Source organism: Penicillium digitatum, chromosome 1, assembly GCF_016767815.1.
Source record: "Penicillium digitatum chromosome 1, complete sequence".
NCBI lineage: Eukaryota > Fungi > Ascomycota > Eurotiomycetes > Eurotiales > Aspergillaceae > Penicillium > Penicillium digitatum.
The window spans coordinates 7,283,871-7,308,776 of NC_089384.1; the positions used below are offsets into that span (position 1 = coordinate 7,283,871).

Here is a 24,906-nt window from a genome sequence, read left to right on the forward strand (position 1 = left end):
TACTTTTTGACACCAGCCACTATTTCCAAGACTCGCTTGTGTCGGTATCTACACCAAAAGTGTCTTGTACATATACCACTGAATTCGATAAACAGATAATTGACAGGTCTTACTTGTGCCCGTGCTCTATCTAGAATGCGAGGCATACCTATTTGCAAAGTAAAAATATTGTTAAGAAATTGACGCCCGAACTATCAGGCACTAATATCCGCTCTTAGTCATCTTGTGGGAATCGCACCGGGCCCGGGAGCGCCAAAGTGGGCATGGATTCAACAGTGAAAGTGCTTTCATCTCTATAGACATCCTGGTTTGTCTTCACTTGGAGCCTCTATCCATTAAGTTTTGTCCTTGGTCTTTCTAAGTCTGATCACCGAATCAAACTAGTGTTGGGTTGCCAAACAATTGACCTCATCCACCTTAAGGGAACACCAACTGTTGTCTTCACTATGGACACTTGAGACTGGAAAATACTGAACTACGACAATACATAACACAACTCCGTCGACAGACTCCTTTTGATGTCTTTATCTTCCAATGTTTTCCCTTCACGGCCACCATCTCGCGCCAGATCATAGTCACAGAGAATTTCGGGAAACTCAACAGCCATGAACCCAGCCCAGGCTCAAGGCCGTCAAAATGGGCTTTCAGATCAAAATGATCTCCAAGAGCAGAACGAGCAATCACCCATTAAAGCCATATCGGAAAATGGTGATCTGATTCTCGAATATATCGCTCCCGGTGACTCCTCATCGTCACCCACCAAGCGCAAATGGCGGGTGGCAAGCGAGCGTCTTACTTCTCGTAGTCCATATTTTCAAGCACTACTGGACCCCACCAAGTTTTCCGAGGGAAGGCAATTCAGTGCCCAAAAGCAAGCCTGGAATGAAACACAAATACCAGACTCGACTTTACAGCATGCGCTACCAACCGTCAGGCTTCCCAGCGTGCACTCTATCAGCCTGTGTGGAGAAGATGCCATCGAACTATTTCTGAAGATTCTATGCCTCGATTCTTTCGACGAAACGGAAAGAGCGGTGTTTGAAAATGAGCTGAAAACCCAGTCTGCATCGCTTGTTGCGAGAATGATCGACCTTGCTGATTCACTCAATTCTCCTCGTGCTGTCCATGATGTTCTGCAGAGGATTGGATATTTATACGGCAAATCGAAGCCGGCACTCCTTGCCAGGTTTAACCCAGCTCTTTTGTCAATGAAGGAAGATCGGATTCGACAAATCATCTTCATATCCGCCTTCCTCAATGATCTAAGACTCACTAGAATCATGACCCATGCCTTGCTCATTGTGGGCTCCAAGTTTTGGATAAACGGTCTGGATGCCCCTCAAGAAGATTCTTTGCGCTGGAAATATTTACCAAATGGTTTAGAAGGTGGGTTTCCGGAGAGTGCATCCTAATGAGTTCTTGTAAGCTAAAACATCTTTGTGCAGAGGAAATCTATTGTCGCCGTCAATATGTTTTAAATACCATTACCGACCTACAGGCTCATTTTCTTCGTGTCTATGGGGGTCTGGAGGAAACCGACACTGCAAGGTCCGTAGCAAGCAACAGAACATTGGGCGCAGCTTTCACCGCGTCTGCACATGTGCTTTTTCAATCTCGTCGATTCCAATGCCGAGGTGGATTCAACAACGCTAGCCAATGTGACCTCTTCCAACTCGGCCAGATGATCCGATTTTTTTCAATGCGTGCCAGGACGATCTTTCTAGGATCAACATTGATAGATCCAGACTTCAACTCAGCTCCCAACGATAGTGATCACACACCTGGCGAATCCAAGAACGACCAACTCCCAGGCCCTCCATCTGATCTTACCGCCATCATCGCCTCTCTCAAACAATATCCCGACTATGCAATCGACGAAGCCCATACCGGTTGCGGTGTCCGACGTCGAATCATGCCTGCTTTAGAATGCATTGAGAAATTCGTCTGGGATGACCGCGGTCTCCTTGGTGTCACCCCAGGGGTCTCGGATACTACTGTTTCAGACCCTCTTCGACCCTCCAAATGGATGCTCTGGGAAGACTTCACGCGTACGAAACACACGGTTGATATTTCTTTTGCGAGAGTCACGGCTGTGTACTACCCTTCAGCACCGTTGAAAAACCAAGCCACCCGTTCCACACCCCAAGAAGAACTCGGACGGCTGTTGTTTACTGCTGCTCGGAGGGATTGGAGTGCGGTGGGCTCAGGCTGATGTTCCAACCACTAGATATAAACGACTAGCCTATTTATACCACAATCCATGCACTTACAAACAACGCGATGGTCTCTTGGTACGAGCCTGGGCCGATTTGCTACTTCGCCGACTATGTTATGACTTCGACATTTCTAAGGAATGATTGGGGCTTGTCATTTCCAAACTCTAGAAGTCTACTGGCAATGCATGATCCGTTTTAGATTGTGTCTTGATCATAAGCGAGTCAAAACTCTGAACTATCATTTCGTGCGCTGGAACTGGTCATGGAGTGGAGAATAGTGTGCAACCTGGCCTTGGGTTTCACTGATTGAGGACGGAAAAATTGCCAAAGACATCTCTACAAATAACGAATGCATGGCCCCAGGCGAAGTACACTCTCTAGTGGCGATTACTTTCTATGTCAACACAGAGTGAACACAAAAAGAGAGCACATGCTTAGTTGCCAGGTTCAGTGTCCACCTCGTGCAGCTACTCACGTCACTGTGACCGAAGAACCACGATAAAATCTATCGCTTAACGGCAAGTCCGAAATACGACAGAATGAACGAAGAGAATGAGAATCGAACTTGTTTCGCCCGGTCTAGAATTCGCATGTTCTATCCACGGCTGGGTTCCGGCTGGCTCCATACATCCAGGCCTCGGTGGTACATGGGCCTCGATGATCTGGCTCTGGGACAGGGTTAATATCGGAGGGTCTATGAGGGGGAGCAGATGTAGACGATGGACTTGGATTGTAGATCAAGTGAGATACAAAATCTGTGTACATGGCAGGATTTCAAACACGTGTGATTTTTCCAAATGCCAACATAGAGGAAGTATCAAAGTCTCAGTTCGAATGTACAAGAAGCTACCGTATACAAACTCCAGTAATCAGTGTAGTTGGAAAAGTTCTGAGAAACACGAATCACTTTTCTCTATAGTGCCTATATGAAGACAGGTGTAGAATTTTTCTCTTTCTTTTGATGGCATGCAAATGAAGCGACAGAAGAAAAGAACCCGAATCCAGATAACTGCAGAGAGATTTTCCAATTTGATTCTGCGTCCATTTTGATTTGCTGCTTTTTGTTTTCATGTGGTCACCAACATGGATGCCAACCGTTCAACATACCGGATCACCCCAGAAGTACCCCAGGTCAAGTTCCAGATTCGGACCGGATGGGAAGAAAGAGCCCGTGATCTGACCAGTGGTTGGATCATAGGGGAAACATTCATCAAATGAGCTCCGACCCGAGAGATCCTTCTCCTGTTTGATGAACTGATCGAGTAGATTCGGCGCATCCAGGTCGTAGGAGTCAGGCATGGCGAGAGGAGTAGTGTTGGATTGGTCCATCGGAGAGCAGGCGATTGAGTCCAGCTCGGCGGAGATCGCATCAACTGCCACTGATGCAGGAATAGTTGCGGACGGGTCAAATGCCACATCATCCGCTGCTGGCTCTTCTGCCACTGCAGCGGAGTCCGCGGTATCGGGAATATCGAAGAGGGGATCTGACTCTTCGGTGCTTGGGAAATCATTCACGTCAATTCCAATGTGTGGTGCCAAACGGCGGAGGAATCCATCGCAGAGCTTCCAGGCTCTTTCTGACGCCATGTTAGTTTTGGATAGCGTCGATAGCCAGTCCAGGGCTTTCTTTGCAGCTTTGGAGACCATCGTCGCTTTCTCGGGGACATGCTGGGCCCGGAAAGCCAACTCGAGCAGGAGAACAGTAACTGCCTGCATCAGATAATGTAATGTGCACCACCATGGCGACATGCGGTATAGCAGCACTGCGTCGGGGGTATCCGGGAATAGCGTAAGCATGTGACATGCAGCCTCGATACATTCTGCCGCAGTCTTGTTGCAGAACTCATAAGTCTTTTCATCCTCCGAGGAGGGTTGATCCAAACGACAGAGGCACGGTCGGGTGATTCCGATTTTGGTGCTGTAAAACAGAAAGGCAACGCCCATACGCTGGCTTATGGGGCATTGGGATGTCTGTGTCGAGGTGAAATCGTATGCAGCAGGGAGATTCATGAACCATGAGTCAATTTCAAGCATCAGGCTCTTGATGGTAAACTCGGTGCTTGCCCATGGGGACTGCAATGCTTCTGGGCTGTAGAGTTTTACAGTCATCCGCTTGGAAATGCTGGTCAGGGAGGCCAACTGTAGGAAGTAAAGTGAAGTGCAAGGCGGAAGACTCTTGAGATACTCTGCTCGGCTCATCTTTGTCTCTCCCTCAGCAGGCAGATCGTTCGAATCAGAATCAGCCGTTGATTCTAGGTCCTCTGCGCTATTGTTGGTGGGCACCCGCTCGGAACCACTGGCTGTACGGAGCACAGCTGTGCCTATCAGCCGAGCCACCTCATCCTTTTGGAAATCACTCTCGTCAAAAGGAACAGGCATTGGTGTAGTACAAGAGCTGTCAATGACACATGAGGGACGCCCAGTCATGATAGTAAGTAGATGATCCATTGTATATAATGACCACCACACCCGATATCGTATCTCTTTGGAAGTGTCCGATATGCTCACACCCACGTTGCGCAAATGCAATCCAAGAGCCAGAGCTCCTCGAACTGCACTTCCGGAAAGTTTCCAAGCCCTGCATTTTACCAAGCCAACGCCGTGAGTATAGAGTTACAGAATGTGCAGGCTGTCAACTTACCGATTGATATGCCCCGATGCAATCAGATAGAACGAAGTAAGCCCCTCGACTTGCAACTGCTGTAGGTCAGGGTGATGGAGCATCTGATCTTCCAAACTCAAGGCCCGCGCCCTTGAGAAGTACATTTGATGATCATCATCATCTTCCTTCCAGCCTGAGTTTGTCAATTGCCCATATTTAGCAGCAATAGCAAAGATCAGATTGAGTATAGCGAGCCACTTGTTTCCTGGCTTGAGAGAAGGTTGACTGAAAAAGACCTGGAATTGAGGGACAAAGGTTGAAACCCCAATGATTGGGAAGGATGGATGCACCGAAGTCAGATAGGCATTGAGCATTTTGCCTGCCGTTTCCCGTGATGGGATTCCATACTGGTCATTTTGATCTGCCGTTGGAATATCCAAATCATCAAGATAATAGTTGGAAGCCACCACCCATGGCTCGCTTGGATTCTCCGTTCGAGGCGTCAGAGTTGGAGAGGGCAGACCATTCTCGTCATCTGTGTTGGGAAGAGTTGCAGGCCAGGCCTCACATTCACTATTGACCTCTTTGCTAAGCCTTTGAAGCCAAGTGATCTCGGAGCTTTTTCCAATGAAGCCCGTTGCTCGTGCAGTTTCATCTCTGTTAAAGTCTTCCTCGGTCTGGTCACCGGATTCAAACGGACTAACGGATGATGCTCGGGAGGGCGGTGGCTCAGAACCCGCATGCCAGGAAATCCTTCGTTCTCCAGCTGCTGCAAGACATGTTTCTGGGTTGAATGCCACTTCAGGGGCCGCTTCCTGGTTGGCATTAGATAGAACAGTTATCGAATGTGAATCAAACTTCATACCGCTGCCAGGGCAATGTTCACAAGCTGCTCATCAGACACACCAAAACGATTGCTCAGCTTGCTAATAACATCTTCGTATGCCTGCACCTTTGCAGACAAGCTTGCTAGCTGTCTATTTTTGGTTGAGTTGGTTAGAGGCGTCAGCTCTTGCAATGACATCCGTGCACTTTTATCTTGACTCTGCATACCGTTTGGACTTCTCTCTTTTGCCATCGGTGTAGCAGCAGATGATTCCAGCCTCTCGACAATTGCGGCACCCGGACTTGTCTCCGGTGCATTTCGTCTTCCGTTGTCTGCAAGACTCGCATGCCCGACGAACGTGTCGACGATGAAACCTACCAGGAGAAGTGAAGGCAGATTCGGCTCCTTCCGCTAGTCGCGGGATGGCCATTTTCTTGGTGCCCACTTCGGATTCACCTCGTTGAAGATGAGAAACTGGGTAATCCTGTCGATGCTCTATCAGATAACACTTTTGGCTAGGAAGGATCATGATTTCACACTTACCACACTGGAAAACTGATTACACGTGTCTGAATCAGCACACGATAATTTGAAGAGGCTCTGTTGCTCATTCCACGAGGGAAATGGGATATTACTCATGGTGAACCACAAAAGATATGATCACTGAAGTTGGTCACTAAATGTTAGTGGAATTCGTGACTACGTTATCTTCACTCTATTGACTTACTTGGATGAGTCTGGGTCGTGTACGTCCCAGAGAGCCGTTGATGTATATTGAAATGACAATGTCAACAACTGGTTATTGCCGTGACATATGCCAAATCAAATAGTCAGTACACTGGTGTGAGTCGAGAAGGAAAGTAAGGGGACTTTATAAAAAATACCCCAGTATTTGACCCATGAGAAGAAGCATGTATCGGCGAAGGATGAAGGGAAAAAGGGTTCGGGCTCGGGCACCGTTGGGAATCGTGAGCTGGTCAAGCCCGATAGATACTCTGTGATGACATCCAAATGCTCGTTTAGGGTAATGAGTAAATGAGCACCATTGGCCACTCGTTCGCCAAATCAGGAATAGTTGTGTACGGGTTTGCCTCAGTCTCCTTGTTGGGTATGGGGCGAAAGTTCAACGTTTTCATGAGCAAAATGTCTTGTTTTAGTTATTGATCACGCTATTTGCCATTAACCAAACAGTCTATATGGACTTGGATGGATCTGATTACTCCAGAAAGCCTGAATTATTGGCTTAACCATCTTATTACCTCTCCCGGTGATCCGTCCGTTTAACAGGGTCAGCTTTCGGTTGTTAGTACCGACTAGCTCTGGACTCCGATGCAGCAACCAAGGGTCGTGATATGGGATTCAAGTCGAAATTGCATTCTTGGAACCTTACAGAGTCCGCAGTGCCAACCTCTAGGGGAGCCCCAGGGCCGTCCTTACAAGTCTGAATTGTGTGCTTGAAGGAGCTCATGAACGTACTTTCGCAGACTTGGACTAGCCATCTCTCACAAATAGAATATGAGGACTTCGCCAAATAAATCGTAAATAGTGAATAGTGTCTAGGTGGCCCAGACCCAGGGCTTCGAAGTCAATCTGACGTTAGACAGTGGCGGCACCGACGTTGAAAGTGGTTCGTCCCTGGTTGGCATTCAGGCCAGGATACCTCAATTCGGAAAGAGGATGATAAGCCCCAAGGGGGGGGGGGGGGGGGGGGGGGGGGGGGGGAGGGAAAGCTTGACGGCAATTCTCACCAACGTCTCCCTGGTATACCCTCGTCTTCGTTGAGTCAATTTGAGACAAGCCCATAATCCTGACGTTCCATTACGTCCGGATGATTATATCCTTCTAAGGCTCAATTTGGGCCCATTGGCCTTGTTTGTTAGGCCCCGAGCCTGATAACCATAGTAAAATTATTGCAAGAACGAGGAAGAAGTTTTTTTTATAAAACAAAGAATCAAATCAGGCATTGGCTCAACACGATCTTGGAAGCCATAAAAGAACACCAAAATCCGAACATCATTAGGAACTCTATACAGTAGCACTCCAAGCCCATTTTTACTCAATAAGGAAGTTCTCCGCAATACTGCGGACATCTTTCGAGAATGCAACACTCTCACCCTCCATATCTAGCAGGGAAACACTGTTGATGTCGACATCCACAAAAGGCTTGGTTTTGGCGAAACGGACACTCATCGGGAAGAATTCATTCTCATCAGCATCAATAGCCTCGAACTCAAAGCTGCCAGAGGCGTTCGACTCGTCGACAGTGCCCAGGTTCCAGTCCAGACTGTCACCGGAGACCTCATAGACCGCGTCAAAGCTAGATACGGCCGGCTCTGTCGTGCCATATGGAATAGTGACAACCACATCGCGGAGACTGTCATCGCCGGTGAGCTCATACTCTACAGTCACGGTGGTGGAGTCGGAGCCCTTGTTAACCCAAACGGTGAATGTGATGGGGAGAATATCGGCATTGTCGGCCGAGCTGGCAACACGCCACCGGAGAACGCCGATGGAGTTGTTGGCAGGGAAGCGCTTGGCAGTGTCCTTCAGTTGGATCACAGAGGAGTTGGTGAAGAGAGCTTTGTCGACATTGGGATGGGTACGGAACTGTGCGCCATGTGTGGGAATAGCCTGACAGTCGAGTCGTAGCTTTGTGAGGGAGGGATCACTGATACGGAGCTGCATATCACCCTTGACCTCGAAAGACTTCAAAGCTCCCTCGCGAGTAAGTGTGGCTGAGATGATCTCGGCGATTGTGAGTTGGATGGGCTCCTGTTCCGCATTGAGAGACTCGCGGGTCGAGGGAATATCGTGCACTGGAGCCGAAGCTGGTGGAGCCAATGGGCTCTCCTCTTCGATTTCAGGGCCCATATCACCCCGAACCTTCTCGTAGATATCCGTTGCCTTTGATTTCTTGCCCAGTTGCATGCCCTTGCCGCGAGTGGGAATGGGCCTAGTCATCACACAGTCAGCAGCAGTCTCGTAACGGTTAAATCGGGAATCAACCAAACGTACTTGGTGAAAGACTGTTTCTTCTCGGCCTCGTATGAATCATAAGTGTCGGGCACGGAGGGGCGCGCTGGGGGTGTGTAGGCGGGGTAGGATGGAGTTCTTGGGGCAGCGGCACGACCTGTGCGAGCAGCCTCTTTACGTTGCATTTCCAGCTGCTTTGCCTTCCTCTTGCGCTCTTCGCTGGCCTCCAACTCTTTGTTCTACCACTGTATGTCAGCGATAAACTAACCACGCCGATGGTTTCACAACCTACCCGCTCAATGATCTCCTGGATTCTCTCTTCATGACTCTCCATTTCCAGGAAAGTCTTGATCTGTGAAAGGGAAAGATTCTCCCGGTATCCCATAGTCACCAATTCATCGAAAGCACTCAGGAGCTCAAATGCATTGCGAAGAATCTCCCGCTCGTCTAGGCTTTTACAGATGCTGGTGGTGACTTGCGCAAATAGATGTAGACTATCGATGTCTTGGAGAATGTTCGATTGACGGTTGGTGATCAGCACAATATACAACTCGTCCAACGGCTGGTACACAAAGCGCACGTTGTCTTGTTCGACGGTGGTATGCTGGGTTCCGGAGTCCGCCAGCTTGGGGAAGGAGGCGAGAAGGGCTTCAATTCGGGACCGAGAGATCTCCCGGAACTGGCGCGAGAGAACCGCTTTACCTCCGCGGGTGCATATCGACGCTGCGAGAACAACCTGTTGTGTGTTAATTAGTCCAATCCCCCCGCGAGTTGATTTGAACAAGGGTTTACCATGGTGAGAAAACAGCACAAAAGGGGCACACAAAGGGCAATTAATGAGTGATTAATGAAAAGAGTACAGAGAAAGATAGAGAAGCGTAGGGTTAGCTAGAAGTGTACGCCCTGGTGTTGATGGTTGGCAGCGGTAGGGAGCTACTCTGTTCACTTCGGCGGCGGCTGGCCCGTGCATTCCTTTCGCTTAGTCGTCGACCAGACACTTTCTCTTCACTTCATCTTTCTCCCACGAGTTGAATACACATCACCAACGCTCAGTAAATCGTTTCTCTCGCTATTTCTCTAGCCTTTTGCTCTCGATATCGCCGAAAACTTTCCTCCTTCAGTTTCAACTCTTGTTTCAACCGCTCTTATGGAACGCCATTGCTGAACTTTCCAACACTACTCATAACTCAGAGCACATCTTTACGCGTTTTTTTGCCATGACCACAGCTTCCTTAATCGCATACCCCATAATGGAAGTCCCGGCTACAGGCGATTCTATGGAGATGGCTTCACCCTATCAAGGGCAGGTTGACGATTTCGACTTCGATATCGACCTCATGGAGGACCATGTCTCGAACATGGACAGTGAAATGATGGGTGCAGATGAATTTACAAGTACCTCCCACCCCAACGAACTCAACAATGACGCGATCTACGATGCCGACATGGCCGATGAACCCTCCGAAGGATCGATGATCGACGCTGACAACTACGCCGATGAAGACAATGATATTGACGTTCAGTTTGAAGAAGAGCCATACGAAGAAGAAATGATTGAGACTGATCAGGCCGAAGACGTCAATATTGCCACTCCTGTCATTCATCTTGAACCTGCAGGCAGCATCGAAGACGCTACCAGCACCGTCAAGGGGGATGCTACAGTCACAAACGTGGAACCCCTCGAGGCAGCACCTCAAGGCTCAAGTGGCTCTGTGGAACTTGCTTCCATTCAAAATGAAGCTCAGGCTTCTGGAGCTGAGGGCCTAGACACGCAGGCCCAGCTAAGCACGGCTGATGCTGATGACCTTGCTAAGGAACCATCTGAAACCTGTATCAGTTCCGAAACCAGCGGTCATTATGGAAAGTCAGAGATTGGTGAAGAGGCTAATGAGACATCACACCCTGCTGTGTCAGAGACTGAAGCAACGCAAGTTCACAAGGAAGACTCGGAGACTAGTCAAATCAAACATTCCACCGAAGATAACCACACTCATAAAGCTGCGCACCCAGAAGCGCAGCCTTTGTCTGAGGAAAATCACCTGGTTGCAGATGAGGATACATCTCTTCAACACGTCGCATACATCGATGAGTCTCTTCATCCAGTCAAAATTCTGTATCAGGACTGTGAGATCGCTCTGTTCCCTCCCCTTGAGGGAGACTTGGCGGACACCTTCTTTATTGAAGATGAAGCTTTAGCTTACGAGAACATTGGTGAAATCTTCAAGGCGCTGCGCCATGTGCTTCAAAAAACAATGGCAGGCAATGAGGTCCTGGTCATCGATATTGACACCCTCGGTATCCAAATGACGGAGGTAAATGCCTTCTCAATGATCTTATATCGGCAAACTCACTGACTTGTGCTTTCAGGACTCATTCCATACGTCTCAGGTTACGTTGCAACAGATCCTAGATCTTTATCTTAGACTTTGTCGAAATGATGGTACCACCGATCCCGATGCACTCTATCTTACGCTGAGCACTAAGCGTGCGTTCCCCGCCGAGATCGCAGATCTCAATGACGCTGCAATTGAAGGCAAGAAACTTTCCGAGCTTCATTTTGAGCTTCATACATGGGATGAATACGATGAAGTCGAAGCAGGTTCCGATGAGGACCTTGGCGCCCATGGGGCTGAGGAGCACGAAGACGAAGTCTTCTACACCGCCGAGGCCGAAAAAGAGCAGTCAATCGCGGAAGTGCAAACGACTCCAGGACTCGAAGAAGAGCAAGCGCCAAATAGCGAACAGTCTCAGGTCCAGGCTGAAGTTGTCTCTGACGCTCAACTAGAGATCTTGCATGCGCAGGAGAAGGATAGATCTGCCTCTAGTGTGCGAAGTGTTGAAGCTGCACCTGAGTCTCAATCTCATCTAGTCCAGCCTGAGAACAAAGAGTCAGATCACTTCGATGAATCTCGCCATATTGAAAGAGATCAAGAACACGATCATGGCCATGGCGATATGAACGAAGAGCACTATGATTCCGAAGGCCGACAAAGCGATTCTACTGCCACGGTCGCTGCACTGCCTGGCGCAAGCGATATCAAAGTGCATATCCATCATGTCCCTCTGGACGTTGTTGTGGACGCCGGTACAGACCAAGACAACGAGCACTACTACGGAGAGGACCTTGAGAATAATGATCTGGGAGCCGAGGAATACTATGAGCACGAGGACATTGGCTCGGTCGATGACTCAGAGGCTTTCCAAAAAGATGTCACTGCCAGTGAAAATGCTGATGTTGATGCTCAAGAACCAGCTGATCAGACGTCTGTCCTTGATGAAGACGACACAGATGAGTTAGATGCCCCGCCGACAGACGAATTTGTCTCGGAAATTCTTCTACAGGATGAGAACAACCACCCTTCCCATGACCGGCGGGCACCGCCGCTTGAAAGCGGCTTGAATGGCGCCTCTGACAAGAAGGAACAAACACCAGAGCCTGCAGATGATTTACTTGGAATCGCTGTAGACCTGACGCAGAATCCCCCGAAAGACACAGAGGACGATGCCCTTGATAATTTCGAGGGTATAGACTACAATGATCCTGAGGAAGAATTCGATGCCCCCCTTGCTGCCGATGATGAGGGCGCTGATTACCATGAGTTTGACGAGAACCATTTTGGCGACTATGACACCCATTTTGACGATTCGGAGGCTGTAGAGCTGGTTGGAACAGACCCTTCCTTGTCAATCCCCCGAATCAACCAGAGCTTGTCCGCCAAACGGTCTCGCGATGATGAAGACGACTGCGACCCGGTGGTTTCCACAGTTGACATCAAACGTCGCCGCTCTTCGTAAACCACGCTCCCACTTTTCTTTCTTCGACCCCTGGGGCTTTTTATTTTTACAATCTCCGCCATTCGTCACGCCTGGTGTCCAGCGAGTCTAGCCCTTGATGCTCGTTCCACGCGACCCATCACCTTCCTACATGCTAATAATCATCCTTGCCAGCAATGACCTCGACCGATGGACGTCTCGTTCGACTACTGACAGAACACAGGTATGTTCGACCCCTTCCCCCAGCATGCGCATGCTATCAACCTCCTTGGGGGCAAACGCTTTCTCTTTCTCCATCCCGCATCTGGATCAAACTCCGGGTGATCTCGACACCATCAACTGCCCACCATCTATTCTTGCGTTTTCTTCTTATTTTGTTCTTACTACTCTTCCCCTGCCATTGCGATTCGAGATACCACTGCCGATCTTCGGCCCAAAATCTTTGTTCGGTGTTGATGGGTGCCCGTTTGGGCTGCGTGTTTTCTATGCATTTTCCCTAGGATCTGGCGTATCGGCGCGATGGGTTAGTCCACGTGTTTGTAGCATTCTACCAATGAACCTTTGCCCCATATGCTTTTCCAGATGTATGCTCTTTAAGTGCTTCCACAACTGAATTCATAATTTAATTGTCACATTGTCTCAATTCTTTTGAATTGGTATCATTTGATGCTATCCCCCACGGTTCGAGATGCTGATCTGCCTAATTTGGCTAATATTATGGGGCACAAAGGAGCAACATTCCGGGGATGGCGGAGATCAGGAAATTATAGAATAGAATGATGCTTTGCAGAGACATGTATAGGTCATAGATAGTTGGCTAGCTAGCTGCAATAGTACCACACATGTAGTTCTAAACTCTGTACGGACCCCGGAAGTCACCCGTTTGTAGGTTTTTCAGCCACACTAAATAATGCCATGCAGTGGACCCGAGTATCTGGGGATTTCGGGCTAAGTATAGAAACCAACGCCGCATTCGGAGGCAGCTGAAAGGCCGGTCTTGGCCTCATTTCAGGGTCCAATTGGCTTTTATTCTAATAAAGGAGACTAACATTGGGAATCTATACCTATTGGGTACATCGACAAGTATCCATAACTATAAATATAATAGATATTAGTGATGGGTGATACGGAATACAACATACAATATACATGGTGGTGACCTAGGTACAGTGTGTTATGTACATACTTGTAGGACGTAAACAGTGCATAAAATACTAGTACAAGGGTTGGGGCCACCTATTCTATTTCAGGCTCTACATTATCTATGCATATTTAGATATGGTGTAAATAAATCTAATAAAAAAAGGTTCAATCAAAATTAAAAATTCCCTAAAGCATCCCTAAATCATCTCGGTACTTGGAAGCCTCCCAAGCCTCCCAAGCCTCCCAAGCCCTCTAGCCCCGTTGTTCTCTTACGCGTCCCCCGATCGGGCTTGAAACGGAACCCCACCGCACGCAGGCACATCACTCTCTCTCTGGCTTCTGGCTTCTGGCCATTTACCTACCTTCCAAGCTTCTTTACATCTTACTTACTCAACAGAATTCTCGGGCTGGCTCGTTTTTCTGTTTTGTCTTTCGCTCCCTTTGTTTTCCGCTAGTCCTTAAGTCCCTGGCTTGTTACCACGAACCCCTTCCTTTGCTCACCCGAGTCTCTCGCTCATTCCCCGATCTATTACCGGCATTGGAGGTCTTTCGACAGTAGGAGCTCCCGGCTCCTAGAATTATCACGTCAAAATGCTTCCAGATAAGTACGGCTCTTCCAACTCCTTTATGAAATGAACCCCCTCCCCCCCCCCCCCCCCCCCCCTCCCCTCCTCGAGGGCAAGCTGGTCAACTCTAACATGGTTGCGCGCTGCGCCCTTGTAGATACGTCGGGCTTATTTTAGCCATTGTATCCACCATGGCTATCGGTACGAGTTTTGTTATCACCAAAAAGGTTGGTGTACCACGAACTTTTCCGGGAAATGGGCACTTGGATCTTGGGCGCGCTGGACAAATACCGCGGCAATTCGGTCTAAAGCGATGAGCATCGGAGCGGAGTCGCTAATGCGTCTGAATACAGGGCTTGATGCATGCCTCCGAACGACATGGGTTTGAGGGTGAAGGATTCTCATATCTGAAGAGTCCTGTGTGGTGGAGTGGTATAGTGACACGTATGGAAACTATTCGCCAAATTCGACATTCCGTGATGCTAATATCCTCATAGTGGCCCTTGGTGAAGTCGCCAACTTTGCCGCATATGCCTTTGCGCCTGCAATTCTGGTCACGCCCCTTGGTGCGCTGAGTGTTCTGATCGGGTCGGGATCTCTTCCCCAATGGCGTGCATAATCTCATAGCTGACATGACATAGTGCGGTCCTGAGCTCGTACTTCCTCAACGAGATACTTGGTGTATTAGGAAAATTGGGCTGTGCGATGTGCTTGCTGGGATCAGTTGTCATTGTTCTCCATGCGCCTCCAGACAAGCAGGTGGAGACAGTCGATGAGATTCTTGGATATGCGGTTCAGCCAGGTACAAAGACTTGATCGGCGTCCGGCGCCTGAAACCCACCGCTGACTTTGCGACTAGGTTTCCTTTCTTACTGTGTCGCAGTTGCGGTTTTCTCGACTCTGATGATCTACCGGGTTGCGCCCATCTATGGCAAAAAGAACCCTCTCGTTTACATCTCGATTTGCTCCACTGTTGGGTCGGTTTCTGTCATGTCCGTCAAGGCCTTTGGGATTGCATTGAAATTGACCATTGGTGGCAACAATCAATTTGTCCACGCATCCACCTATGTCTTTGCTATTGTAACTGGTTTTTGCATTCTGACGCAGATGAACTACTTCAACAAGGCATTGAACTCTTTTTCGACTTCGATGTGAGTGTAAGCCTCAATCAATACAAAGATGCGAGACTAACATGATTCCTTCAACAGCGTGAACCCACTTTACTATGTCACCTTCACGACCGCGACCCTCTGTGCCTCCTTCATCCTTTTCAAGGGATTCAACACCACCGACGCCGTCAATACCATATCCCTACTTTGTGGATTCCTTACCATCTTCACCGGGGTGTACCTCTTGAACCTCTCACGGCATGACCCTGATGGACACTCGATGGTGAATTTAAAATTTGACGAGGATGGAGTGCCAACAGACGGTATAACGAGCTTCCAGACTCGTCGCTCAATGCAGTCCCGTCGAAGTTCTTCGAGCGCATATTTCAATGGAAACAGCGACCGTGAAGGCCTCATCCAAGCTTTCGATGCGGAGAATGGGATCAGCATGCACACCTTGACCGAAACAAGTGATGGGGAGCCAGGTCCGACTTTCCCGCGGACCAACACACAGACTGCAGTGCACACCAAGCGAAACAGTCAGCTCTGATCGCGGTTGTGTCAAGGTCTGATTCCAATCCTCGCCTTGTAACAAGGTCTTTGAAATGATTCTCCTTCCTCTCTACACACTCGGCTGCAAGTTTCCCTTCCACGGGCTTGATCTCGACTTGTATTTTTACTGTTCCCCGAAAATGTCAGATTTGCATTGAAACTCGGGCGAACCCATCAGGCACTGGACATGTCTGTATGAACGACTGAATATGACTCTGGGTTTCTCTGGATGGATGGGGTTTGATGTCTTTTTGTTTTGTCTGTTTTCATCTCTTCTTTTTCCTCTATCGGTGATCTGGCGTGGTGAGAGGCTTGTATATAGTTCTAGTTGGATTTCTGCAGAATAGACAGACTGGCGAATTATCTGGGTGGGGCTGGGCAGATGATGTATTTGCAGGTCAGCTGTTTATGGAACATGCCTATCTGAGATTCTTGCTTTTTCAATTCCTACATCTTTAAATTTTCAGGCTGAGTGTCTTTGGCTACATGTGTTTTTGCAAAGGGCCCATAGACGTCATTGGAAGGGCAGCTGTGTGATCTTGTTCTCCTTGAACGTGGGGAACTCGCGCAATGCCCGCTTTATTGCACAAATTGGCGATTGTCGCCACAGTCGACGGTCTGATCTTACATGCTCAGGCCAGCGGACCACGGAATACCGCTAGCAGCAACAATGAGTCCTCATCCCTCCGCATCAACTACAAGGCGGACAAAATCACCTCCTTGCCTGCTGGCGCCTCGGAGCCCCTCGACGGAAAGGACGCCCTTGAGGCCTACGGTCTCATAGGTATGTCGACGAACTGAGTGGAGTTTGAAATAAGAAACTAATCCCAGAGCGCTGCCGCTGCAGGTCTCTTGTCTGTCGCTTCTTACACATTTCTTGTTTCCATCACACAGCGTCAACAAGTAGCGCAGATCCAAGGCCGCCCGATCTACGCTGTAACCAACGTCGCGATTATTCCGATCTCATCCCAAGCAGATGCTTCCCGCGCCATCAGAAAAGCCAAGAAAGAATCATCACAAGAGGAAGTCACCATTGAAACTTTCTCCGACGAAGATGATCTCCCCGATAACGAGACCGACAGAGCCGAGGCGGAGGTGGAGATCGGCAGCCTGCCCGCATCACCTACTTGCGGTACATCCCATGCCTGCTGCACCAGCGTCGGCAGTATTTCAGAAGACGTGATTGCGAAAAAATTTCGCTTCGGCAGATTTGCAGCCAATTGGGTATCGCGCAACAACTTGGGCTTGCCCAGACCTGGAGCTCTAGAGCAGGATGTGCCAGAGTCTCCGTTCGACGAAGCTTCCAGTCTTTCAGGCGATGCCAGTGAGGCAAAACATGAAGCTGTGGATGAAGCTCTTTCTGAAGAGGCCGGGGTCCAGAGCGAGCCTGATCGGCCCAAATCTGGCCAGGCTGTGGAGTTGCTGCCAAAATTGCTTCGCTACACGAAACTCTTATTTGCGTCGCGCAATTTTTTCTTTGCATATGATTATGATCTCACACGCTCTTTACATATGCAGGAAGCTCGGAAAGATCAGCTGCCCTTCCACAAAGTTGTGGATCCATTGGTATGTGCAACTTGAGGGCCCGCAAGATGTTTTTCGTGAAAATCTGCTTGCTGACTCGTTAGTAGTATTTTTGGAATAGGCATCTGATGAATAAATTTATTGATCACGGGGCTCATGGCTTTGTTCTGCCGTTGATTCAAGGCTTTGTCGGCCAACGTGAGTTCACAATCGCTGGTACTGAGAGGAAACAACCTTCGAAGGACTCTGTGAAAATCGAGGAAGGCCGAATCCTCGGTGAAAAACACGTTGCTGGAGCTTCTGAGACTAATGTCAGCAAACGAGATTATCTTTTGACTCTCATTTCTCGACGTTCTGTCAAGCGACCAGGTCTTCGTTACCTGCGCCGTGGTGTCGATGATGAGGGCAACACAGCCAACACAGTTGAAACCGAGCAGATTCTTTCGTTTCCGGAGTGGACTCCATCTCACCCTGCCTACTCATATTTGCAAGTCCGAGGCTCCATTCCTCTGTATTTCTCGCAGTCCCCATATGCGTTGAAGCCAGTTCCAGTGCTCCATCACTCAGCGGACACGAATCTCCTTGCCTTCAGTAGACATTTCCGAGAGTTCAGTCGACGGTATGGAAATATCCAGGCGGTCTCTCTTATTGACAAGCTAGCTGGGGAATTGAAGCTAGGAGAGCAATATGAGCGATATACCGAATCATTTAATGCTGCCGGTGGGATCGATGGTAAGCCGTTGCAACTTGAATGGTTTGAATTCCACCGCGAGTGCCGGGGCATGAAGTTTGAAAACGTTTCGCGCCTAGTTGACCGACTAAAGGACACATTAAATGACTTCTGCTACACCATCGTCGCAGACAACGATATCCTACAGACCCAAAAGGGCATCGTCAGAACCAATTGCATGGACTGTCTCGATCGCACTGGTGTTGCCCAGTGTGCATTCGGCCAATGGGCTCTCGAGCGTCAACTGGAAAATGAAGGTATTGACATTGATATCGGCGGTGACTCTTCCACCCAATGGTTCAATACGCTATGGGCAGACAACGGAGATGCCATCTCCAAGCAATATTCATCAACCGCAGCCCTGAAGGGGGACTACACCCGTACACGCAAACGAGACTATAGAGGCGCCCTCAACGACTTGGGACTGACACTCTCCCGCTATTACAACAATATCGTAAATGACTTCTTCTCTCAAGCCTGTATCGACTATCTGCTAGGCAACGTCTCCACTCACGTCTTCGACGAGTTCGCCATCCAACTGCAGACTACCGATCCAGGAATCTCAGTTCAAAAGCTCCGCCAGAACGCCATTGACACAAGCTGCAAGATCGTTATCAGTAGCCCCTTTGAAGAGTTCCTAGGCGGCTGGACCATGCTAACACCCCGCCAACCCAACACCCTTCGCACTCTACCCTTTGAAGAATCAGTACTTCTCCTAACAGACGCCGCAGTCTACAGCTGTCGCTTCGACTGGGAGACTGACAAAGTTCTGTCCTTTGAGCGCATCGACCTCCGGTCCATCCAGCGCATCCACTACGGTACATATATCACATCCATATTGACAGATATCCAAGCCAACGAAGCGGCCAACGTTGGACTCGTCATAGTCTACCGCGACGGCGACACAAACACCCTCCGTGTGAATACCCGATCCCTGCAGAGTGGTGTCGATCTCAGCACGCTTGAGACTACTGCCAGCTCCAACAGCGAATGGGATCTCGTTTCCTGGCTACGGGGTAGCAAGCCTGCGACGACGCGGTTCATCGCATTCAAGGGCCTGCCGCTATCGAACCCGGTGGCTAGTCCGCGGCTAGGGCCCAGCGCTGGGACTGTCCAGGAGATGGATCGGGTTCGTTCGGTCTGCTTGGATATAGAGCGGGCGATGCTTGCGGGTCAGGGTCGGAATCTTGAGGCGGTCTCTGTGGTTGAACAGTCTGATATCATCTCGTTGGCGGATGCCAAGAAGAGGACTGGGTGGTTGGAATATCTGGTTTATGATCTTAAGAAGATGGTTTGGGCGTGACTTGACCGGTATTAAGGAGATGAGATGCGAGATCTCTTGCACTGATTCCTCTTTCGTTCACATGGCTCTTCACTCTCGGGTTATAGCTTGCCTCCTCCGTCACTGGCATCTCTTCGAGAGCCTTGGCATCATGTTGGTGAAAAAAGCTAGGTGTATCTTTCCTAACTATCACCAATCTCGAAAGGAGACTAGTCTGGCACTCCAAACCGATCACTAGAATAGATCAATCGAATGCTTTCCCGGAAATTCAAGTGTAAGGACGATGGTATAGTATCGTAGAGGGGACTGTGAAATTGTTTAGTCTTCGATCCATATGGCACCCGTGGCCAGCTGGCTGGTAAAGCCATAGTGAGATCAGCTTGTTGCAAAGGATCAGAATTGCTCAGTCACTCTTGTATAGATTTGGTCTGTTTTTGCGGTGCTGCCCCTTCGGATTCTTTCCATGGTGACTTTTCTCTACATTTCCCCAACTTCAAATGCACCTTCAATCAACAGTCAGAATCCTCCACTCCCATTCCCAGAAAGCTTACCTTTTCCAGATAAATATACTGTGAAATGCAGCCAATCTTTTCTTATATCCGCCTTGGACGTCTACACCCAGAAGACTGACCGCCTACCTTCTTCAGCAATCGCTTTTTTCTGCCCGCAGCACATACACCCCTCTCAGTCTGAAGTCCCCTACGACTTTATTTGATTCGGACCTTGATGCAAAATTCCTTTGGCCAATTATTCCCCGTCTCATTTCTGGATCTGCCTTAGCGGATCGGAGATTTCGGCCTTGTTCCCTTGATCTGGGGAAACGAAGGGGGTCCGTTCCCACATTTTCGGCGGGGCTCCTGTGCTACTCGCACTTTCAACTTACATCTGTCGCATCGAGTCTCTTCACCAAGACGAGATGAATTGGCAACCTCAGCAAGAGCCATTGAGGCAGCTGGCTCGCTACCTTTGCGATTCGCTTAATGGAACTAACCTTCCAGCTCGAGCAGAGGCTGAGCAGGTAATGTCTTTTCCTTTTTTTCTCGTTCCTGTTGAGCTTCCTCTTGACTGCGGTCGCCGCACATGCACTATCTCAAGATGAAAACTAACCTTGGATTTTTTTGGTTCAAAGATGCTCGCACAGGCGACCTCTTCTCCTGATTACGTCAATTACATCACCTACATCTTTTCCAATCCGCAAGCTGCTCCCCTAGCAGGAATTAACGAGAATGAATACCCTACTGTTCGATTTGCCGCTGCCGTAAACGTCAAGACGAAGATTGCCCTTGCTTACCGCACGATTTCCCCCCAAAGCTTGGCCTTCATCAAATCCGCGGCTCTGGTTACCCTACGCGACACCGACCGCAATGTCTCGAGGGCTGTCGGTAACATTATCACCGCAATGGTGCTTCATGGAGGCCTCTTGGCCTGGCCTGAGATTGTCAATGAACTCTTGACTACAGTCGCTAATGCCAATGGGGATGTTACTATGCCGGCTAGGGAAGCTGCAATGGATACCTTGTGCAAGGTCTGTGAGGACAACCGCAAGGTCTTGGACCGTGACTATCAGGGCCAACGCCCCCTGGATATCATTATTCCCAGCTTGCTACAATTCATTTCGGTTGACAGCTCGCGCATTCGGATTGCTTCTCTCAACGCCATCCACGTTTTCTTGCCATTTAAACCCCAGGCATTGACAGACTCGCTTGACCAGTTTCTTTCGCAGTTGTTCAGAATTGCTGGTGATGAAAACACCAGAGTCCGACAAATGGTGTGCCAGTCGTTCTCCCAACTTGTGGAAACTGCGCCGGAAAATTTGGCCCCGCATATGGAAGGATTGGTCAACTACATCATCATGCAACAACAATCTCAAGATGACCCAGAGCTTGCCCTTGATGCTGCTGAGTTCTGGATTGGTGCCGGAGAGCAAGAGCGGTTGCAGGCCGAGTTGGCCCCATATATGCACAAGATCATCCCAGTTCTTCTGCAAAACATGATCTACGACGAGGAGGAAGTGGCTCGACTGATGGACGAGCAAGATGATGCCGATGCCGAGGACCGTGCTGAAGATCTCAAGCCACAGTTTGCCAAATCGAAGGGTGATCGTCTGAACATGTCTAAGCCAGGCGACCAACCGGAATCCTCCCGCACCCTCGAGCAACACACAGAAGAGGGCGACGATGACTTAAGCGAAGGTGAAATTGAGGACTCGGAATTTGGAGATGACCCCTCGGGTAACTGGACTTTGCGCAAGTGCTCTGCTGCTGCGCTTGATGTTTTCTCCACAGTTTACCACCGTCCCGTCTTTGAAATCCTTCTGCCGTATCTGATGGAAACTCTACGCCATGAGCAGTGGCCGAACCGAGAGGCCGCTGTTCTCACACTGGGTGCAGTCGCGGACGGCTGTATGGATGCTATCACACCTCATCTCCCAGAATTAGTCCCTTACCTCATCTCTCTCCTGAATGATGACCAGCCCGTTGTGCGGCAAATCACTTGCTGGTGCTTGGCTCGCTATTCAGGTTGGGCGGCCCATCTCCGCGATCCAGCTCAGAAAGCTCAATTCTTTGAGCCCATGATGGAAGGTATACTCCATCGCATGTTGGACAATAACAAGAAGGTTCAAGAAGCTGCCGCGTCAGCCTTCGCTAGCCTGGAGGAGAAGTCAGAGGACAACCTGGCGCCCTACTGTGAGCCTATCTTGCGCCAATTTGTGGCGTGCTTCAGTAAGTACAAGGACCGAAACATGTACATCCTTTATGATTGTGTGCAGACGCTCGCCGAATGTGTAATGAGCGAGCTGGCGAGGCCGCATCTAATCGAGATCTTGATGCCTGCTCTCATCGGTCGCTACAACTACATCTCTGATGATTCCCGAGAGCTCTTCCCGTTGCTTGAATGCCTCGGATACATATCTGCAGCCTATGGCGATGCCTTTGCCCAATTCGCACCGCCTCTCTTCGGTCGCTGTATGAAGATCATCTATGGAAACTTGCAGGCTTCTATCCAGCCGACACACGCCGCGGCTGATGAGCCGGATAAGGACTTCCTTGTTACTAGCATTGACCTTCTCAGTGCAATCATTCAGGCCATCGACCCACAAAAGAGCGGCGAGCTTGTGAGCACTTCACAGCCATCTTTCTTCGAGCTCCTCCGCTACTGTATGGAGGATGAAAACTATGAAGTCCGCCAATCAACATACGCTTTACTGGGAGACTGCGCCATAAGCATTTTCCCTCACTTGGAGCCCTTCCTTCCCACCCTTATCCCGGTTTTGATAAAGCAGCTTGACTTGGACCTGATTCGCGATGACGATCGTCATACCGGTTTCAGTGTTTTGAACAATGCCTGTTGGTCGTGCGGCGAGATCGCCGTCCACGAGAATGTCACGCTTTCGCCCTATGCGGAGCAATTGTACCAAGGGCTCTTTACGATTATCACTAACGAGGAAATCATCGACTCGGTAAATGAAAACGCCGCGATGGCGTTGGGGCGACTGGGATTCTGCTGTGCGGACCAGATTGCGCCCCATTTGAGCGAGTGTTCCGGACCTTTCCTGAAGTCAATGGACAAGATTGATTTCACGCGTGAAAAAGCTTCCGCCTTCCTCGGGTTCAACCAGGTGGTGATGAAGAACCCGCACGCCATGGAGTCGAGCTTGCTCGAATACTTCCAGGCAATTGCCTCGTTCCCCGCCCGCTCGCTGGCACAGGAAGAGTACCGGGATATCCAGGTATCCTTCCAACAGGTAAGATCATTCCCCCCTCGGTTTTCAGGTCACATCCCACTAATCAAGATGTATCACTCTAGGTCCTCCAGGGATACAAGACCTTGATCCCTGACTTTAGCAACTTCCTTGGCCAGCTACCCCCGGCTGTGGCTCAGACACTGCGCACTGTTTACCAGGTATAAGCCGAGCACTTGGTATTCTCTGCTTAGACCTCGGTCACTAGGGTGTCGGTTGATAATTTTCCCTGTCTCAAATCGTACAGGAGTTAAGTTGGAGGGGAGGAAGGGTGGTCCCTGAGGGGACCAGTACATAGGGGGGTCAGCGGCCGGACTTTCACGTTAATAGAAAGAGGAGGGAGAAAGGGGGGCAAAATCATGGGAAGGAGCATCTGCGATTTAGCTGTTTTTTTTTTTTTCCCGTTACATCTCATGATTGTAAAATGGGCACGCATAACCATTTTTGATTTCGATTTCGTTGACTTTGCCTTCTCGATTCTTATTTTGCATTTATTGTGCATAGTTACCATCAAGTCGGGGCTGGCTCATAGCTTGCTTTTCTTTGTCTTCTCAGCGCTGGTTTGGGGAGGTTTTTTTGCGTGGCATATTCATATCTCCTTTAGATAGATATCTAGATAGATCTTCATCGTCAATGAAGATCTCAACAACATTTCTAAAAGCCTGAAGAGTAAAGCTCTAATTCGGGTGGAAAGCATCTTGAAGCATTCTTTTTGGCGCCGTCCTATATGTCCCCTGCTATTTACAAGGCTTATGTAGTATGAAAGAGGTGAAAAATACTGTCCCACTGACTTCACTAATTATCGTTTCGTTGCCTCGTAAGATTTTATCCATTGCTCGCAAGCATCATGAAGGACTATCAGGGTTGTCCTTGAGAAGGCCGTTATGTTCGTATCGTTGTTGACCAAGTCCGTTGGTCTAGCATAGACCTAACATTGCTCCTTCCAGCTACCTAAATAGATACTACGAATTTCCTTCTCTTATCTACTTTAGTCACCCTATCTGGCTCTGGGAAAAAGCCGGACAAGTAGATCGCATGCTCTTGCCAGCGTATGCCACGCCAGTTCGGACCACATCTCTCTGTCTCTCACATCTCCCCAAGCACTACCTAGCTGGAAAATTAATCGCACATACCAAGATCAACTCGTGAAACCTTGGATGGAGTCGTGGATGAGGAAAAAGTAAGGGCAAAATTTAAAGACCCGTAGGGCCCTAGCAATCTCCGAATTCTTGTCATGACGACACAAACAACATACGCGGCCAGTACTTCGTTACCTACCATTTATGACTCAGTAGCAGATGTGCATCATCCCTTAGATCGCCAAACAACAGGGAAGAATCAAGACAGCACTGCTAATTATAACCCATCAAAGCCCTACAACATACACTCCAGGAAGCACAACATTCTATAACGAGATTACCGGCATACGGAGAGCAACGGAAAGAGAAATAGAACCAGAACCAGTAAGATAAGCCCAACCAAGCAACGGATGTCGCCTAACTGGGGCATTGCAACTAACTCGGCACCGAAAGCCCCAAGTCAACGCCCAACTCCCCAACAACCCACTGATTGGCTGGCCAGACCATGACCGCCCGAAACACCAAGACGCGAGCCTTTCCCTTAACTGCGATTTTTCACGAACCCCCCCATATTCTATATCCTATCGGCCCCACCTCATCTTACCCTGTGATTGAAATGCCGTCGATGACAGGCGTTGATATAGGGTGTGCCTACTGGTAGCGTACCGGGCGTCTGGTTCTTAGTGCGCCATTGGAAGCCCCAAGGCGTGGCCTGGCTTTGGTTCTGTTCGCCTTTTAGTCTAGAAGACCCAGGCTATGTCTTTTGCAGCTTGCAGATAGGAGTGCCT

The 24,906-nt window shown here is 49.2% G+C and overlaps 7 protein-coding genes across 7 annotated transcripts; 5 read left to right on the plus strand and 2 right to left on the minus strand.

Moving 5' to 3' along the window:
- Window positions 1-605: 605 nt before the first annotated feature.
- On the plus strand, window positions 606-2,212 carry Pdw03_4867 (plasma membrane iron permease; the record flags this gene model as incomplete). The annotated part of the gene is made up of 2 exons (XM_014675238.1): window positions 606-1,386; window positions 1,446-2,212. 2 exons carry the CDS (start codon window positions 606-608, stop codon window positions 2,210-2,212), a joined length of 1,548 nt encoding a protein of 515 aa, XP_014530724.1.
- A 1,102-nt stretch (window positions 2,213-3,314) lies between these two features.
- On the minus strand, window positions 3,315-6,283 carry Pdw03_4868 (Fungal transcriptional regulatory protein, N-terminal; the record flags this gene model as incomplete). Its single annotated transcript, XM_066100854.1, has 5 exons — window positions 3,315-4,794; window positions 4,858-5,633; window positions 5,684-5,795; window positions 5,872-6,128; window positions 6,188-6,283. 5 exons carry the CDS (start codon window positions 6,281-6,283, stop codon window positions 3,315-3,317), a joined length of 2,721 nt encoding a protein of 906 aa, XP_065956254.1.
- Window positions 6,284-7,696: 1,413 nt separating this feature from the next.
- Window positions 7,697-9,412, minus strand: Pdw03_4869 (Coatomer subunit delta, putative; the record flags this gene model as incomplete). Its single annotated transcript, XM_014675235.1, has 4 exons — window positions 7,697-8,597; window positions 8,660-8,856; window positions 8,910-9,353; window positions 9,410-9,412. 4 exons carry the CDS (start codon window positions 9,410-9,412, stop codon window positions 7,697-7,699), a joined length of 1,545 nt encoding a protein of 514 aa, XP_014530721.1.
- Window positions 9,413-9,867: 455 nt separating this feature from the next.
- Pdw03_4870 (putative glutamic acid-rich protein) lies at window positions 9,868-12,412 on the plus strand (the record flags this gene model as incomplete). Its single annotated transcript, XM_014675234.2, has 2 exons — window positions 9,868-10,929; window positions 10,985-12,412. The coding sequence occupies 2 exons, from the start codon at window positions 9,868-9,870 to the stop codon at window positions 12,410-12,412; spliced, it is 2,490 nt and encodes an 829-aa protein (XP_014530720.2).
- Window positions 12,413-14,125: 1,713 nt separating this feature from the next.
- Pdw03_4871 (Magnesium transporter NIPA3) lies at window positions 14,126-15,759 on the plus strand (the record flags this gene model as incomplete). Its single annotated transcript, XM_014675233.2, has 7 exons — window positions 14,126-14,139; window positions 14,258-14,327; window positions 14,454-14,544; window positions 14,598-14,688; window positions 14,742-14,902; window positions 14,960-15,251; window positions 15,309-15,759. 7 exons carry the CDS (start codon window positions 14,126-14,128, stop codon window positions 15,757-15,759), a joined length of 1,170 nt encoding a protein of 389 aa, XP_014530719.2.
- A 572-nt stretch (window positions 15,760-16,331) lies between these two features.
- Pdw03_4872 (Inositol phosphatase) lies at window positions 16,332-19,318 on the plus strand (the record flags this gene model as incomplete). Its single annotated transcript, XM_014675232.1, has 3 exons — window positions 16,332-16,545; window positions 16,609-17,327; window positions 17,393-19,318. The coding sequence occupies 3 exons, from the start codon at window positions 16,332-16,334 to the stop codon at window positions 19,316-19,318; spliced, it is 2,859 nt and encodes a 952-aa protein (XP_014530718.1).
- An 895-nt stretch (window positions 19,319-20,213) lies between these two features.
- Window positions 20,214-23,206, plus strand: Pdw03_4873 (Armadillo-like helical; the record flags this gene model as incomplete). Its single annotated transcript, XM_014675231.2, has 3 exons — window positions 20,214-20,315; window positions 20,427-23,042; window positions 23,105-23,206. The coding sequence occupies 3 exons, from the start codon at window positions 20,214-20,216 to the stop codon at window positions 23,204-23,206; spliced, it is 2,820 nt and encodes a 939-aa protein (XP_014530717.2).
- Between the last annotated feature and the right edge of the window lie 1,700 nt (window positions 23,207-24,906).